Below are 18,853 nucleotides of genomic sequence, written 5' to 3'. Positions count from 1 at the left end.
CCACAATCTGTCATGATACATCAGCGAGAGTCTGAGGACTTCAGCCTCTAGCAACACAAGCAAAACAAGATGAAGTGTCACAAAGAGCATTAAATCAATGTTATATGTTACATTACATCTTCTTCTTTCGGCTTCTCCCATCAGGGGCCGCCACAGTGGATCATCCATCTCCATACCCCCTTTCCTCTACACCTGCCTCTTTCAAACCAACCTGCATGTCTTCCCTCACCACATCCACAACCCTCCTCCTTGGTCTTCCTCTTTGCCTCCTTCCTCCTGGTGGCTCCATCCTCAGCATATAAGGTCAAATCTGTCAGTGAACTAAGTAGTAAAGCTAAATATGTGGACATGACCGAAACGAAACAACAGAAAACTTCTACACATCCATCACAGACTAATGTTTGGATAATCAATTTAGTTTATCATACACTATATTGCCAAAAGGTCGCCTGACCTTTCCTGCTATATGTGGTTCTTTTCCAAACTGTTACCACAAAGAAGATGGGGTATAATAACATTTTGCATTCACTTGAACTCGGAAACCCAAACCTGCTCCAGCATGGTGATGCCTCTGTGCACAAAGTGAGCTCCATGAAGATATAGTTTACATGCTTTGGAGAGGAAGATCTTGAGTGGCCTGCTATAGAGCTCTGATCTCATTCTTACTGAACACCTTTGCGATGAATGTGAACGCTGACTGCACCCCAGGCCTCCTCAACTACATCAGTACCTGCCTTTCATAATAGCCTTGTGGCTGATAAACACAAATATCCATATCCATAAGCACACTCCAAAATCTAGTGGAACATCTTCCCAGAAGTGTGGAGGGAATTATAAGAGCAAATTGGGACAAAAAAATCCCATCCCTTATTTATGACCAGGTGACCCAATACTTTTGGCGATATATAGTGTATACCGTAATTTCCGGACTATAAAGCGCACCCATATATAAGCCGCAGCCGCAGAATTTGACAAAGATTTTTATTTTAAACATAAATAAGCCGCACCTGTCTACATTGAAACTAATTAACTTTACACAAGCTTTAATGAAAGACAGTGTCTGTTACACGGTGTAACGGGTGAAATATGTTGCGCTTCCTTTAGGAGCATAGCGGTATTTTGGGAAAAGCCTGAAACCGCATTTTTCCGTTATTACTGCATGTGTGGAGGCCGAGGATTATGTCCTTATTATTTTCTGTTGCTCATTTCTAAGTTTCTTTGATTAACCCGTAACGCTGTTGCCAAGAATAATAAAAAAGCACGAGTTTTGGAAACCTGTCTGTGCTTATATGATTTCTGTTGCAACTGGAGTTAGCGAGCTCTCCCTTCACCCAGACTCAACGGCTTGTATCTAAACAGTAGCCTACCAAGAAAGTCATTGTTCACTGTCTTCCTCGTTCCTTTCACAACTATTTCTCTCAAGAGTTTATCTTTTTTCCATCGTTGTGCGTTTAAGAAAACATTTTTCTCCCGATGCCGTGCAGCTCAGAACACAGGTAAGGTGCGTTTTTTCGTTTCCGTTCGGAAATTTCATTGGTCTAATGTTATGGGGTTCAGTTTTTTGGCTTTAAGTTTGTGAAACCGGGAAAAACCCAGGAAAAATCCATAAATTAGCTGCTTCGTTGTTTAAGCCACGGGGTTCAAAACATGGGAAAAAAGTAGCGGTTTATAGTCCGAAAAATACGGTACACCGATCTGTGCATAGACATGTAGTTGTGTGCTGGTTCGCAATTGAAGGGCGGAGTCAGACGAAACGAGCGATAAGCGTACACCAGCAGCTGAGGAGACCAATCAGTGCGCATTGTTTCAGTCCAGCTCCGCCCCCCACTAACGGAACTAGCTGACTTGCCATTTAGAACATGCTCATTACACAGAATGGAGTGGTTTTTAATATTACTGATGGAATTTTCTATTGGAAAAATTTTCTATTTCAAATGGACTATATAATCCATCTTCTCTCATATATATTTTCGAACACCTATTTCCACCTCCCACAGCTCACCGCAAATGCTATATTTTGTCATACGGTGATGTCAATTGAAACGGATCGAGTTTGATCAACGTCAGCACTTTCTCTATATTTCATCTCCCTTTCAGAGTCAGGAATACTGCGATATTGTACAAGACAGATATATTCGGAGATGAGTCTGATGATGGTTGATATGTGGACATTTTCTGAGAAGTCATGTTTCTTTTACATATAAGGAAGGAGTCTCTAATGCCACCGTGAGAAAAGACAAATGAGCTCAACATTGCTTAATATAAAATATATAAGCTAAATGAATAAATAAAATATAAGCTTGATGTCGGAATGACCGATTAGCCGCTATACATTAGCATTACAGTGTTATAAATATGTTATAACAGGAACTCTCTCGTTTTGGGAACACGACATTACATGCATATTTATTGAAGACTGCATACAAAAGTGCGTGTACTTATTTACATGTACAAAAGCAGCGGAAATTCACAAATTCTTTCTTCTTTTTTTTTTACATTTGGACGTAAAGTGCGTTGGAGCCGAATTTACCAAAGTAGCGCCGCGTCTACGTGGACTTGCATTTACGAGCACTTCACACATCTGCTAATGTGGCTACGGCATCACAGCATGAAAGTAGCAACAGTGGCTAACACGGTATCTGCATTTCCTCTATCTGTGGGTTTGCGTGTGATGATTCTTTTTGCTTAGACTTTGACCAAATGCAAGCATCTAACCGAGGCTGCCAATGAATCCAGTTAGCATAAAGACTTTCAATGTTTTTAACTCTTTCACATTGGAAATGAGTAGAAAATGCCCGAACTATCGACGTTTCTCTCAGACATTGGTAAATTACAAAGAAAAATGTCTGTATGACTGATACTGTATACTGACACTGTAAATACACCTAGTCTTTGGGCTCTCCAGACATTTAGTCATAAACATCAATACTGATGCACAAACAGGAGAATGTTTCAACTACAGTATGTGGTGAGTGTCGCTAATGGACTGTTCATGTGGTATTATAATACAGATATTATCAGAAAGACGTGGCAACAGTTCCGTGTGATTCATTTAACCCTGAAACTAAAATCTTGAAGGTAGGAACTTCATAACTAAAGTGCCAGGGGGAAAAAAATAAAAAAGTCTCCATCCCCTCTCTCTCTCTCTCTTTCTCTCCCTATCTCTTTCCCTCTTTGCTCATTTGAGTGTAACTGACTCACATTGTGCATCTGTCGGCTCTCCACCCTCTACTGCGCATGAATAGCTCCGTCTAACCTTCATCCACTCTTTTTACTCTACGTCTCCCTCTCTCTACAGGAAGTCACACAATCCGTACATCCTGCCTAAGCTTTAATTAAGGACCCGTGAGGACAAACAAATTAACTCAGCAGGCCTTCTGCTTATGTGTCGGTCTGCTCTTCGAGTGTCTGTATTTACCTACGCCCATTTATCTGCTCCCACTAATGATGTATAAACTTCAACATTCATCCCTATATATCGTCATATATCCTCAGCAATAAATCATCAATATCAAGAAATGCATCATTTCCTTTAGTTGTAGTATCAGCAGTAGTTACAGGCGACACTGAGACGATCCCCAGAATCAGTATCAGGAAAAATAATAGATCAAATTGTGTGCGACACACACACACACACACACACACACACACAGGCTTCTCAAAGCCAGTCTGAAAGTTTCAGAAGCTTAAAGATAGTCTGTTTATAAAAGTTAGAAAAAAGTGACAAATAAAAAAAAAAATCACAAAAGGACAGATAAATGACTAATAGTCTATTACAGCAAAAAAATAAAGGATCTGATAGAGAGAGTGATAGTAGAAAAACAGGCAGTGAGAGTGTGATACAGGTACATTAATAGATAGAATTATGGAAAAGGCATAATATAATGGCAGTGTGAAGTTAAAAAAGAGTGAAATCTAAAGTGGCAAAAATTACAAATATTAAGTAAATAAATTATACACCCCCCCCCTCCCATTTTAATTGGCAGAGAAAAGTGAAGTAAATAATGTGATATTGGACTAAGAGTAAGTAGATGTATGTGTAGGTCTTGGAACTTGTGGTGTGGGCAAAAGGACAAGGTGTGCATGTATGAGTGCAAGGCTGGTTATGTGTACTGGCAAATTTAGAGCACCCTGTGTGTGTGTGGTAAACCTGGCAAGCACTGTGTGTGTGTGTGTGTGTCTCTGTGTGTGTGTGTGTGTGTGTGTGTGTGTGTGTGTGTGCGTGCGTGTGTGGCAGCTGAACCTCTGAGCCTTGGCTCTCTGTGTCAAGCACAAGCCTGTGGGGAAACTGAGGCTGTTGCATCATCAGAGAGAGAGAGCGAGTGGTTGGGGGGTGGGGGGGCGGCATGCTGTAGACTCTTCTGACACTAGAACTAAGGATTGCCTCCAGCAGGGCTGGTTAACAGCATTTCCTTCCACCCCCACCTTCCTCTTTCTTTCTCCACTTCATCCTCTGCTTGTCTTCACTCATTCCTCATTCTCTCCACTCCCCGAAACCCCCCAAGTCCACCAGACAAGTCCACCACCCACAAACGCGAACAAACATTCAGCCGCATGAACACTAATACAAACAAGCCGAACATCCACCCCCGCGCTCCAGCCCTCATGTGGAGTGCATGTTGTTGTGGTAGCCCTTGGCCGGCCTGACCGACATCTTGTTATAGCCTTAAGCATGCTTAACCTGGGTAAGTCCTGAGCCCACTGCTGCCACTCTTAATCAGCTGCTAGCTGGACTCCTCGCTAAAAATCCCTAATATTTCAATACTCACGCGCCAGGACTCACAGGAGTTCATTTCCTTTTCTTTCTTCGTCCTTGTCACTTACCATTGCCTGCCTGTCAGTCTAATTTATGGCTTGCCTTAACCTTTATAAAATATGAAATTAAATGCTTCACTGCAGTTTAATCCTTTAATCACAACCAGGTTGGAATCTTTCAGTCGACATCCTCAGAGATTTTTCTCCTTAAATTTTTTTGTCCCCTATTAAAAAAAGTAATTGGCCCCCTATTAAAATATCATTATTTTGTCCATCTAGGGAATCATGATGTCAAAACGGCATGTACCTTTCAGAAATTGTTTTCTAGAAGCCTGTAAACCTGTTTTTCCTATAATGTAACACACTAAAAAGAAAATTCGGCACATGACAAAGAATAGAATAGAATAGAATAGAATAGAATAGAATAGAATAGAATAGAATAGAATAGAATAGAAAAAGAACAGAACAATTGCTATATAATAAATGACATCACTTTTTTTCTGAAATGTTGTCTGTATTATAATACACTGATCAGACATAACTTTATGACCACCTGCCTAATATTGTGTTGGTCCCCCCTTTGCTGACAAAACAGTTCTGACCGGTCAAACATTAATAGAATTAACTTCTTCAGCAGTTTGAGCTACAGGAGCTCGTCTGTTGGATCGGACCACACCGCCAGCCTTCTCTCCCTACGTGCATTAATGAACCTCGACCGCCCGTGACCCCCCCGGTTTACCACTGTTCCTTCCTTGGACCACTTTTGATAGATACTGACCACTGCAGACCAGAAACACAGCACAAGAGCTGCAGTTTTGGAGATGCTCTGACCCAGTCGTCTGGACGCCACAATCTGGCCGTCGTCAAACTTCCTCAAATCCTTACACTTGCCCATTTTTCCTGCTTCTAACACGTCAACTTTGAGGACAAAATGTTCACTTGCTGCCTAATAAATATATATAGGTGCCATGATGAGATAAGCAGTGTTATTCACAGAAATGTCTTCAAGTGCCGTGACATGAAAAATAATGCATAATTTAATTGTGGATATACCATGGATATCAAACACCCTAGCAATAAAACACTTCCAGCCTGGTTACAATGAGGAAAATCCAAAACTCTTCCAGATTTACTTTGAACATAAAAATACAGTTTATATAGAAGTACAGATGACCTTACCTGGGCCTTAAAACGCAAAGTTAGTGAATCCGTAAAATCCACACCTTCCGAATCATTTACCATGTTCTCTCGACGTACTTCATTATGTCTTGTATTGTTCCAGCTGGATGTGTCCTGCTGAACAAAAGCTTCCAGCTCAGGCAGCAGGTCTTCTTCCAGAATATTATGTCCTGCTCCTATCGCCCCAATGCCTCCCTGATGATCCAACAACGCGACTTCATCCAGACCCTGAAACCCACTTCCACTGACACTGTGGTCATCATCTATCTCATGAGAGAAAGGACCGTTTGATGTAGAGAAAGGACCTAGGCCTTCAGAGAACACCTCAGAAGCACCATAAGCATCCTGGACTTGTTTAGAAGGTAGAGCACGAAAAGGACACTCCTGAGGATGATTTCCAGGAACCTGGATTTGACTCCCCTTTGGTTGTTGTTCCATTATTGGATCTGCCATGTATAAGCAGCTGGAATTACGAGTAGCAGGTGGGATGTTGCTGTGATGCTGTGATGAAGTTACGACAGGAGAAGGTTGACCAGGGAAGGAATACTGAGAAGAGGGATAGGAAGATGCAATATTAGCTGAACAGGAAGACATGGCATAGGCTGCAGGGGAAGACTGTACATGGTACCCTAGATTATTGTCCTCAGTGTCAGGAACACCAGGGAACCCTTGTACCGTTTGAGCCATCTCAAATCCACTTTGTTGCTGAGATGTTGCGGCAATCAGATGTACTTCGAGGTAAGACTTAGCCTGTGGATCAACTCCTGGATGAAAAGGGCTTCGCTCTGAATTAATCGCACTGTGGTGGCCTTGGTGGGATGCAACATTTTCTTGGTAGTAGACGTTGGTATGGTCCGGGTAGCTCTTTGCATGTCGATGTAAAATCTGGGGGTTAATTTGTTGGTGGGGCATCGGATGCTGAGCTGACAGCAGATGCTGTCTCAAAACTTGCTGACCCTGCTGAAGGTGTGAATGTTGATGATTGAACTGATGTTGATGACGTTGTTGGCCTTGACGATGCTGAAATTGTTCCGGAAAAGGCTGCTGACACATATGTTGTTTATGCCGCTGCTGCTGCAGCTGCTGATGCTGTTGAAGCTGCTGATGCTGATGCTGCAGCTGCTGATGGTGGTAGGCATTGGCTCTCTGTTCCCCCCATATGGGACTGCTGTTGGGATACAGTCCATTGGTCTGAGGTGCTTGATTCATGGTTGGGTCTTGAAAATGAGACTGCTCGTTGATGAAAACGCCACCGACACTGCCGTCTCCTCCTTGGCTAGGAAAGGACTGTGCCATGGACGTCTGGACTTTCATCCCATCAAACTGCCCTATTCGTTGATGGTAGTCTACCCCATGCTGGTTAGCAGATGGCAAAGTACTTGCCTCTATTCCAGGGTGTTTCTCGGCTTCCACTGCATTAAGTTGCAGTGTGCCAAACCCTGAGCCAAGGTCCAGCTCATCCGCCAAAGAAACATGGACTGAGGTAAAACAATCCTCGAAAATGTTGGGGTCACCAAAATAGTCCATTATGCAATCAGCTGTAAGTGTTGCATAGAGATTTGGCTTCTATATGTGTCCATGTAACAGGACAGCCAAATGTACAGTCCTTCTGTAAAGCTTCAGGACGTGTCCATTGCAAATCCGTTTCTGCAAAGAGACAAAAAAAAGTATTGCTGAAACTAAAATATTTTAAATATGCAAAAAAAGATTCTGGTGTCCCCCAAAAAAATCTTATACTTTTAGGGAGAAAAAAACAAAAAAACGTGTGATTATAAGCAAAGGCACATATGTCTGTCATGTGGCAACCTAATTATGTTAAATATACTGCTATTGATAAGATGGCGGGACATTTTTAAATGTATACTACTAACTACTAAAATCGATTCCTTTAACAATGAGTCAACTAAAGATGGTGTTAAAAGTTAAACGCAGCACCTACAACCAGGCGACAGTGTGATTTAACCTACACGGTTTAACCCACGCTTAAGCGACTGGGAACCCCGTCAATGAGTCAAAGGAAATTTTCATAGTACCTCTGCTATGACTCAGCATTACATTTAAAACACCCCATCAATGAAAACAACCGTATGTGTATTTCAACTTCATGTAGCACAATGGTCCCTAGACTGACTCGTGTGTTTTCTCATCCCCTGTGAAGGTCAGACATGTACTCATCCTGTTTACACTATGAGTATGACAAAAACAAGTGAAGCAGCACATAGACAGATAGCCTAATTTGTTTGTACTGATTATGAACTACAAATCCTTAAGATAAAAATCAGAGAAGAGAAAGTTTTACTTTCAGTTTTCTTAACAGCTTCATGGCTAAAATATTTTGAACGTGGTTTTTTTGTTTTTTTATCCAGACAAATCTTTTTTTTTTGTATTCTCACAACTACATTTTATATTTTATTCCTGATTTAAAAAATTAATTAATTAATTAAAAAAAGAAAAAAAGAAAAAACCTTTATTCCACTTGCATCACCAACAATGTGTCAGTGATGTACATTTTTCTTTATTAACAACAACAATAAGTTACTTTTTTCTTAGCAATTTATAGTCTACACAAAAGCTCCTGTTTATGTCAAAAACGCAAAGCAAAAACTCCTGTCACAAAATTCTCTCTCGTGGTGGAAAACCTAAAGAAAACGCTTTACCTCAGACTAGCTATATCATTGGTGTGTCAACCAAGTTCCAGTTCTCAAGAATTAGGTGCAACTTTAGAAACTAGGGATGACACGGATCTGATACCCACTGAGTACCTGGAAAATCTGGTAGATCAGATCTGTTTTTTTTCCCAAAAGTTAAAATTTTCTCAAACTGTATTATATTTACAAATTCGTATCTGTATCAGCCAATACTTGAGGTTTCATTATTCTCACCGGTATCAGATGGCAAAATATTTTATTGTATTGGAAAAGAGATAAAGTAATATTTCCTTTGATTTGCCTTTCATACTGCTACACATTCTACTTTCTACACATAGAAAATGAATCAATACCTTCAACTAAATCCGAGTCGAAAAATCTTAGTGATGTGCTTCAATACAATCCTGGAATAAACAATACATATTATATTAGCACATTTGCCACCCCAACCTTTTGTTTCTAGCATGCTATCGTTAAACTTTTTGTAGACTATATATGTAAATAAATGTTTAACTTTATTATAAAATTGACAGTAAACAACTGTGCTGTGGAAACAAGATCCCTCCAATCTTCATGTTTTCCAGCTAGATGCGAAAAATCACTAAGAAAAGTGTAGCTACAGGCTCCCATTACTCTTAAAAATGTTCAATCATATATTCCACTTATTTTGCATATTATAAAAAATATGAATTGGATAAAAGATATGAATTTGGGTTAAAAGCCCACACTAAGCATACATTATATGGACAAAAGTTTGTGGTCACCTGACCATAATGTGCACATAACTGTCTGCAATGCTTTTTTTGAACATCTCATTCCACATCCAGTCCCCATTTGCTGTTCTAACAACCGCCATTCTTCTGGAAAGATGTTTCTCTAGATTTTGAAAGTGTGTTTATTCAACCACAAGAACATTCGAAAGATCAAGCAATAATTAAGGGTGATTAGGTCTGGGGTGAAGTCGGTGTTCCAATTTATCTCAAAGTGTTCGATGCGGTCAGAGCTCTATAGCAGGCCACTCGAGACCTTCCGCTCCAAACCCTGTAAACCATATGTTCTTGGAGCTGGCTTTGTGCACTGTGAAGCTGCAACAGGTTGGGGTCTACTATGTTTAAGTGAAGAGAAAATCTAATGCAACTCTCTCCGAAGACGTCATTTAAAATCGTGTGCAATTTTACCTCCAACTTGGTGGTAACAGTTTGTGGAAGAACCACATATGGGTGGAAAAACGCGGGTGTTCAAACACCTTTGGCAGAGCAGCGCATATACAAAACAGGCATCAGTGCGGTGTGTACAGACGCACACACGCACACACAAAAAACACAAGCAAGCACAGTGACAGAAAGACTGTCCTGACCAACACTAGCTGCGGAAGAGGTCAGTCACGACCTGCTGACTCACACACACACACACACACACACACACACACACACACACACACACACACACAAAAACACAAGCACAAACACATCCACCAGGCAAATCCACCTAACACACAATGCAAAAAGGTTTTGCATAACATTACTTAACCTTTGTTTATAATTTTCTGTTTACTTCTTCTGATACTACACTTCTGATACTGATCAAATGTCAAATCATTTTGAGGTGAACTATTGGACAGTTAATGTTTTACAGGATTACAAAGAACGTACTTTCCATCTAAGCAAAAACCCGATAGCGATTTTCCATGTTTGAAAGAGAACAGGTAAACAAACAATGTTTGGCTCAGAACGCAAAAACTTGGTCTAGAAACGAAACGATCTAAAAGTCATCGAGTGCGTGAGCATTTCTGAGAGACGAGAAAAAAAAGAAAAAAAAAAAACCTGTATGACGCATGACGTTTTGCCGAGGATCTTTCCTCCATGTGCAGGTGTGGGACTAAGCCTGTCACCAACTCTGTAAAAATCACACTCTCTTTCTCTCTCACACACACACACGCGCTTACACGCATATGAGACACCCCCTATCTGTCGCGCTTTCCAGGAAGCATTCTGCACAACAACCGTAACCTAGTTAACGTCGCTATAAAGGTACACTGCCCCGTGATGCAACGTGGGTAAATGCGAGTGTTTAATAAGCACGTTTCTTCGATTGAAATCAATGTGCTGGAGAATATTTTTTAAAGTGTGAAATCCTATAAGATGGGTCGGAACTCAAATCGCTGTGGCATGATTGAAATGCCACATTCGAAATAATAACTTGCTCAAATTCATAATGACATACAAAAGGTAACCAGTTTCCTAACATAAGGGGATTCCACAGCAACGACCGCCTACAATCAGCCAAATGCATATTTATAATGTACAAAATATGTTTGTTTTTAACATTTTTACTCTGCTAGTTTGTTCATGGTTCTAACAGGAAACCCATTAGCCATACTAGTCTGGATAAGTTAACTAGGTTACTGCCGCTACTGTAACTTAAGTGAATGGGACCTACTGTGATTTCCAGCTTTTAATCTTATGGTCATAGTTTAAAATACACAATACTAACAGTTATGAACGTAAAAATGCCTTTCTGCTATAAAACTTATTTCTGTGTCATTTCTAATTTTGTCTTTAGATTATTAATTCCTGAATATTTTGATTTTGCAACCTCTTCTGTATATAACTCGACCTTATAATGTAGCATTTACCCTGTATTTTGGGACCACTGTGTATCATCACAAATATTACATAGGTAAGGGAAAAAACATACACAAAACAAAAAACTTACACCTCAGTGCCTAGGTATGAATTAATGTCTTATTTATATAATGAACATGCAAATTGATGTAAAGACTTTTTGTGCAGATTTCTTTTTTTTTTTTTACTCTAAATATAGCCTTGTTAATTAAGAAAAGAAAAAAAAAGTTGCTATACACATTAAAAAAATACAAAAATAAATAAAATTCAAACACAGAAAACTTTCAAAATTAACATAAAGGAACGTCTGGCAAATTCCCCCGGTAACAACCACCGAAAACACTCCAACGTGCACTTTCAACTCATCGACCTCGGATGGTTTTCTCAACCAGCAGTCCCTTCCCCGTTTACAAACTGGCATCAAGTCAATATGGCCACAGCAGTAATTACCATTTTAACAGTATACTTTTGATGGTTCCTTTTTTAAGGGGAATTGTACATGTACTGTACTGTACTGTCAACTCAACAAAAATTGTGAAATACTTCTCATAGATGTTTTATTTACTACTTTAAATCAATAATACAATAGTTTTCCAAACATTTTTATGTAATTTATCAGTACAAACTCTGTTTTAAAAACTCGCGGTTCTCAGTCAGGTTCCAAATGAAAAGTCGCGAACTATCAAGGTCGCAAGTAACGAGGTTACTCGGTACTGGTTTTTAGACCAGTTGATATGCAGACCCGGGCATGCTGGGTAAAATCTCTAATGCTGACTGCAACGATCAATGCTTTGAGAATCATCAACATTATAGTCATTATTATCGTTAGCCTGCGAGCTCCTTGCCTCGTTGTTTAAATACAGTCTGTTTTTGCTGTGCTGCAATTTCACTACAAAAGGTTGCATGACTGTGTGGAGCTCAGTAAAGTAGAACAGAACTAATATCCAAATAAGCAAACGAAAGGCACACTTTCGGGAAGGTTTTCCCACCCCGCTTTTGTACGCTGGGAGCTGGGAAACATAAGTAACTCGCACATTACGAGTTTCAGTTTCAATTGCATTCAGTCTGACCATTTAATAACCAAAAAAACGCATTACCTCTACACTATACATCATGTTATGTTACACTGCGCGGTGGGTTTCCAGGTAATGTGGTTATCTGGTTGATTTCATTAGTCTCTGCCTTGGACAATACAGAGACTGATGTACACTTTCTGGCCACACGCTTCAGAATAATCTGAACGGTAATGGTAAAAAAAAACTACATTTTAAACAGAATTTCAGATACATAGCCATTAACCTAAAACTAGCCGAAAGCACAAAATCCTGTATTAGAAAAGTTCTTCATGATTGCTGAGGGCTACAAGAAAAGTATTGCGATCGCTAATGAGAACTGACTGTGTATATAAAACGTGACATTTGACGTATATCACTCAAACTGATTATTGAATACTGATATTGAATTTAAGCAGCCTCCACGAAAAAAGGTTGATATCTTTTTCTGTAATATAAATCTAATATAAATTTGCTGCTTCCTCTCTGCCCTCCTGACCACTTTGAGGAGAGCAGAGTACTGAATTTCACACATTATCATCATTGAAGGACTTCGATAATAGACATTCTGATGCTTCGACAGCTTTTTTTTTTGCCAACACTGAGTGACAGCCGACGCTGAAAAGAAACGCCCTCGTTTGTCTACAATCGAGACTCCATGAAAGATCTGATCCCAGACCATCGTTTAACCTCTTTGTTAAACCGAGATATGAGATCTTTGAGAAAAGGCCACTATAGAAAAATACTTTCTCCCCCACCTCAGCTCTTTTCTTCAGCGAGTAGTGAACGAGAAGCTGACGACGCAAAACGCAACCTGACAAAATGTATTAACATGAAAAATAGTGTAAAGGTTTTTTTAAGTGGGCGAAACAAACTGATCCTTTTGCTTGATTCATGGAATGGTGTGACAGCTTTTATCTAATGCTCATTTAATGCCAAATGATGGGAACTGTTTCATTCTTCAAGAACAAACGTATTCGGCTGAAAACTGAGGTCGTTATCAGACTCCTAGTCATTGAAACCCATCATGTTTTGATTCATGTATTCATGCACTTCGAAAGCTTTCAAAGCAAAGCGGAGTGTGTGGTAATATTTCAGGGAGCAACTCCAGCATCTTCCTACAGCCTTTACTAGAAAGTGCAAAAACCCGTATCAATTAGCATGGTCATTAAAAAGAAATGACCACAACCATCTGTTAATGATCCACAAAAATATTTAGGGACATGAAATGAGCATGCAGAGAAACTGTGAGAGTGAGAAGTTCAGCCGGGGTCTACGCTCTGCTCCGGGGGGGCAAGTGCAATTCACAACAGCTTGCGCTCATTTTAAACCGGCACGCTCAATGATGCTTTTTAATAATCAGCCGCCAGCATGTTGTCCGCTTCAACAAGATTACATCTGACCATAAGATGCGGCATGACGAGCACATGCATTGCGATAAAAGCTGAATTCAATGGTTCGTCGCATCTTTGATCAGCATCGGTTTCAATATCAAGATGTATGTTTGTGCCCTTATTTACATCTACTGAAAATTATTATTGTTTTTTTATACAAATGATCCGATGAGGGTCAAGCAGCGGCTTGGTGATTCTGGGATTTAAACTTACAATCAGAAACCCAACATTTCCAAATTCAGCAGACTCAATAGGCTTTAGAGTGGAGTTCTGGAGTTATGTTACTAGGATCGAATCCTCGAAGCCTCACATCCTTGGCCAGGTGTCAAGTGTGCAAAACTGGCCTGAATAGGACTGAAGACGTACTCGTTCTTGTCGATCTGCGAAATGTACGTGCACGTATGCGGAAGAGGGCTGACGGCATGTGCAGCAGTCGCTTGGCTTCGTGTGTCCCAAAAGAAGCAGATTACTTATTTACCATGTCGAATGATAATGGAGACCTGGGACTGGAAGGTGGAAGCTGCACTTCTATTTAGAATCTTTCGTTCTAATAAAGGCTAAAAAAAGGAAATTGGCTTGGCTCTGCTTTGAAAATATGCTTTTATAAATCACCCTCCTGCTATTGTTTTATAACAGAGTCATTATACTTAAAAACAGTTCGGAGGTTTCTGACATTTCAAACTCTCCACGTACACTCGTATATAAATCCACCACAGACGTTCATTCATCAAAATCGCTTTGTTTTTTTATATATTTATTTTAGTTACTCGACTGCAGCAACATGTTGTTGTTGTTGTTACTAGTGTTATCAGTGTTGAAAAATTTCCAGTTTCTGCAGGTCACGGTGCCGCACTCTAGTTTTATCTCAATCCCGGCTTGTGCGCTCCATTATCACCCGCCCACACGCGCCCGGTCAAGTGTGCTTCCCCAGTAAACCATCACCCTTCTTAGAGTCTACTAATCACTTATCTGGATGGTCGAAAGTCACAAACCGTGCCCACCTCATATGTCTAGCACATTCACAGCTCTATATGCAGTAGTCCGGTGTGCCTCGAGAAACGAATGGAGGAGAAACTACAGCTGAAAAAGTTTGAGTACTGCTACTTTACACAATCAGACCTCATGACATCATAATGCCAACAACAAGAACAACAGAAACGCCACCCTGACGTGTTTCCTGTCTTCAGCAAACATAATTCATTATTATTAATGTCAAAGGTGTTCTTTTCTTTTGAAGTTTGAAGTCCTGAAAAGGATAAAAAAAAAAAAAGACATGCTAACTTCTGATTTACTGTCAAAGGAAGACATTTCAATTAAGACCTAAGGACAGACTCCAAATGGGGAAAAAACTATTTAACTCACACGTCCACAGAAATTCCATATACAGATGGTCTCCAAGTTACGATGGTTCGACTTAAGATTTTTCGATCTTAGAGCAACAAAATTGTAAACAATTTTAATTTTCGTGCAACAGCGCTCAGCTGGGATGAGCGTAGCTCTCGCCCTGTGAGATGCCCCGCTCTCGCAAACGGTCGACAGAGTAAAAAGTCTCAGTGTGTATTTTTTCTCCGTTTCAAACAGCAATTTTAGTGTTAAAAGCATGTCTTCCAATTGCCCAAGTATGTCTCCTGCTTGTAGTAAAAAGCCATCAGTTTTCATCCGAAAATGATCTTCTTCTTTCGGCTTCTCCCATTAGGGGTCACCACAGCGGTCTCCACACCCCTTTGTCCTTTACATCTGCCTCTTTCAACCCAAAGTTTTCATAGGAAATGAAAATGATAAATAAGCATGAAGCAGGAAAGACCGTCACAGTCATAGCACCATCTTCGACTTATATTTTTGACTTACGATGGGGTTGTCGTAACATCGCTCCATTGTAAGTAGAGGACTACCTGTAACAGCGTGTAAACTGAAGAGTTTTGTCCGTCTCATCTCGTTATCGAGTGTTTACGCTCAGTGGTCATAAAACCTCTGTTTTTAATTTTCCAGAGGCCACGTTTACAAATCAGATACGTCTATCGTTGGAAGTCTCTCAAATTTATTATCTCAACTTCTCTAGTTTCTATTTTGTTGGCAAGAAAAATGCAATTGATGCAAAAATAGGAATCCTAAATCCGTAAACTGACCCCCTCGCCATCTTTTTTTTGTAAATATGCACCGCAATGACGCACAAATCTGCCCAGCTGTCCGTTGTTTTGATCTCATTTCTGGAGGGAGCTCCATGATCGTGACATTCTTCAGACAACGATGCCATGACTGGACAGCGGTTTATCAGAATGCGGACAACCACCTGTTGATCGGATTGTATTTCTACAAGTCTAAGAACGTGCAAGAACGTCGAGGCCGTGCTTCAGAAAAAAACTCATTCTTTCTCCTACTGTCTTATTATTATTATTATTAGTGCTGCACTCAGCTTGCACAGCACAATCAAGATAAACATCTTAGAAAACTCTCAGTTCCCAAATCCGCATCTATATGTTCCACTTTCCAGCTTTATTTATTACTGTTTCTGGAGATTTTCAGGTCTGCACTTCATCACCCTTCAACCTGCTGATAGTCGCAAACACTTTCAGTGACATCTGAATCCCACATATTAGCAGGTGAGCATTTACAAATGTTCCAGCAGGAGAACTTTTAGAGTTCAGGTAAAAACTTTGTTTCTATATTGTCTAAAAAAAACAACCTAACATTTTAATCTGTCTGTTAAAGTGACATCCTAATTTACATCTTACTGTCACTATATTAATCAGTCATTAACTTTAAAAGTTTAAATCTTTTCACAATTGTAAAAGTAGCAGAAATAGACTTCCTTCTCATCTCACCTTACTGAATTATCGTTCAATACCTGTTTATTATCTCCAGAAAGTCTTTAAAAGGTCAAGAGGTTTGCTTTATCAGCCTTCCACCTGTTGATCCGATCATATTTAACAAGCATCTAGTCCAAGTTTTCAGATCAGATACTTTAGGCCTAAATCCCATATAATAACAGCTATTACACATGAACTAATCCATGAAATATCTCAAATCGGAGTATCACTTGTTATCATGTACAAAATCCAAATCATAGCTAAAGTGTGTTTATCTCAGACTCGGATTAGATCGGTATGATCATAATCTGATCAACAGGTGGAGAGGATGACAAAGGTTTTTTTTCTCCTAGCGTTTTATTCCTTGCGATAGATCACGGCTCTCCAGGTAATTTTTGATCAATCTTGTTGCTATTATCATCATTACACTTTACACACAGTTTGTGATGATCCTGATTGTAAACTTTGTGTTAAAACTTTCAGTGGATGACTATTTCTGAATAGAACGTTCCAGAAGTGCACTTTATCAGCATCGGATTATATTTTAGCAGATAAATCCATGTTTGCCTGCACATTTTATTAAGGCCTTGTATCAATTGTGCTTACTCAGCTGATAAAGACCTTTTTTTTTTATCCAAAACATCCTGTTTCTCTGGAAACTAATACTTTACTACATCTGCCGGATCTCCAGAAACCTGATCATCGTAACCTGTCGATAGGATGAGAATTATCCCGATATAACTCAAATCTAAGAGAAATACAATTTAGGAAAGATTAGGATCTCGTACAGGTTAACATGCGTCTCGCTGATTTTTGAGGGATTAATTGCTGTGAAAGTTTACGGATCCTATAAAGTTTTACAGGAAGGTCTTTATTTGTATATTATTATTTCGAGCCCCTGTAAAAATAAATAAACCCCAATTTAAAGCTTGATAACAGACGATTACATTAAATCTCGTTGCATTTCCAGATGCATTGTTATTATTATTAATAATCGCTCTGTTTTTAATCCAAATCATCCTTACTTCCCTGGAAACTTTCCGCATCAAGTGTAACTTTTACAGCATCGATACCGTTTCCAGTTTTCTGTGTTATTATCAGTACGCATTTCTTCGAAAGCTGATTGAAGGCGTCTGGGGAAAAGTTATTCGATAGTATCAATAAAACTGATCGGAGATATCAACAGGTCTCGAAACCCACATCGATTTTAATCAGCCCTGCACTTTTTTCTCACAAATGTCACAAATGTTTGAGAAACTTGAAGTTGTGGGAGTGTGGAGGTGAAGCTAGGGGAAGTAGAAGTACACGTGTGTAGATAAACCCACCTCAATAGAGGGAGGGGAGGCAGTGGAAAGGAAGAGAAGGGAAAGGGGGATAAGGGGGATAAGGGGGATGGGGGGGTAGGCAAAGTAGAAGGAGAAATAATCCAAGCGAGGAGAAAACCATGCAGCCATGGAGCACGACCTGGACTCACCGTTAGATTAGACCAGGTCTGATCGACAACAACTTTCTAACATTAAAAACACACACTGGCAGCTGTTTGCTATCTGGTTTGTTTGAAACACGATGAAACAGCCCTGTCGTGGGATTTCTTTTTCTCTATAATATCCAGCAGGGATTCCCTGTGACTGTCACGGTTCTTCTGTCCTTCCTTCCTTCCTTCCTTCCTTCTCTGTGTCTCTCCACACTGACAGCCAGCCACCTGAGTTTCCTCTCCCCTCGACTCTCCTCCTCTCTCCTTTCCTTCTCGACGACGTTATTTCGTTTAAAAAATAAAAAAAACAAAATTAAATTAAACCTTCCCAACACACACTCTCAAGGCACTACTTACCCACGCCACCCGGCGGTTTTCGCTGGTTCTCCGGCAAATTTCCTCGGCGTAACGAACAAAAAATAAATATAAATATCGATTTTTTCCTCTTTCGAAATTGTACTTTATATATCGCTGTTGGCGACCTCAGCGCTTCCACCAGGCGGTGACGCAGGAGTGACGACACGCCTCATTTGCATACCGGCTACGCTCCCGCGAGCTCTGATTGGTCGCCTTGTTTTGAATCGCAAAAGCAAGAAGAAAGAAAAAGAAACTAAGAAAAATAGCCGAAACCTTTCGTTTTTAAAAAAGAAAAAAAGCGTGCCCGATTTATGTCGAGTAGTCTCTATTAAATACATTGTGTTTTATTCATTTTTCTGGATTGGAATGACAAAAACAAAGTGTTAAAAACGGGCCAAACAAAATGGCCTCGAAAAGCGATCAGCCAATCAAATTAGGTCTTACATCGGCGTACTCGACCTGTAGTGGCGTACGTGAAAGTAGAGAAAACCAACAAGTGGTGATCTATTTCCAAACAAAACGTGTATTTCAATACGAAATAGTATATATCACGGTACCAGTAA

At 40.0% G+C, this 18,853-nt stretch overlaps 1 protein-coding gene across 5 annotated transcripts in view; it reads right to left on the bottom strand.

The window, feature by feature from the left end:
- The window catches only part of chd9 (chromodomain helicase DNA binding protein 9), a 77,351-nt gene extending 58,922 nt beyond the window's left edge, over positions 1-18,429 (bottom strand). For 4 of the 5 annotated variants that reach the window (XM_046840946.1, XM_046840948.1, XM_046840949.1 and 1 more), the window contains exons 1-2: positions 18,291-18,429; positions 5,935-7,581 (exon numbers count right to left, since the gene is read on the bottom strand). In XM_046840946.1, the coding sequence (XP_046696902.1) occupies positions 5,935-7,461 (1,527 nt within the window). In that variant the 5' untranslated portion in view covers positions 7,462-7,581; positions 18,291-18,429. Of the gene's footprint in view, positions 1-5,934; positions 7,582-8,935; positions 8,987-18,290 lie in introns of all 5 variants that reach the window. The other variant, XM_046840947.1, reaches the window with a different exon arrangement.
- Positions 18,430-18,853: the final 424 nt, after the last annotated feature.

Source organism: Silurus meridionalis, chromosome 26, assembly GCF_014805685.1.
Source record: "Silurus meridionalis isolate SWU-2019-XX chromosome 26, ASM1480568v1, whole genome shotgun sequence".
In the NCBI taxonomy this organism is placed as follows: Eukaryota; Metazoa; Chordata; class Actinopteri; order Siluriformes; family Siluridae; genus Silurus; species Silurus meridionalis.
The sequence above is the reverse complement of the archived record's forward strand: the minus strand, read 5'-3'. Positions and strand labels throughout refer to the sequence as shown.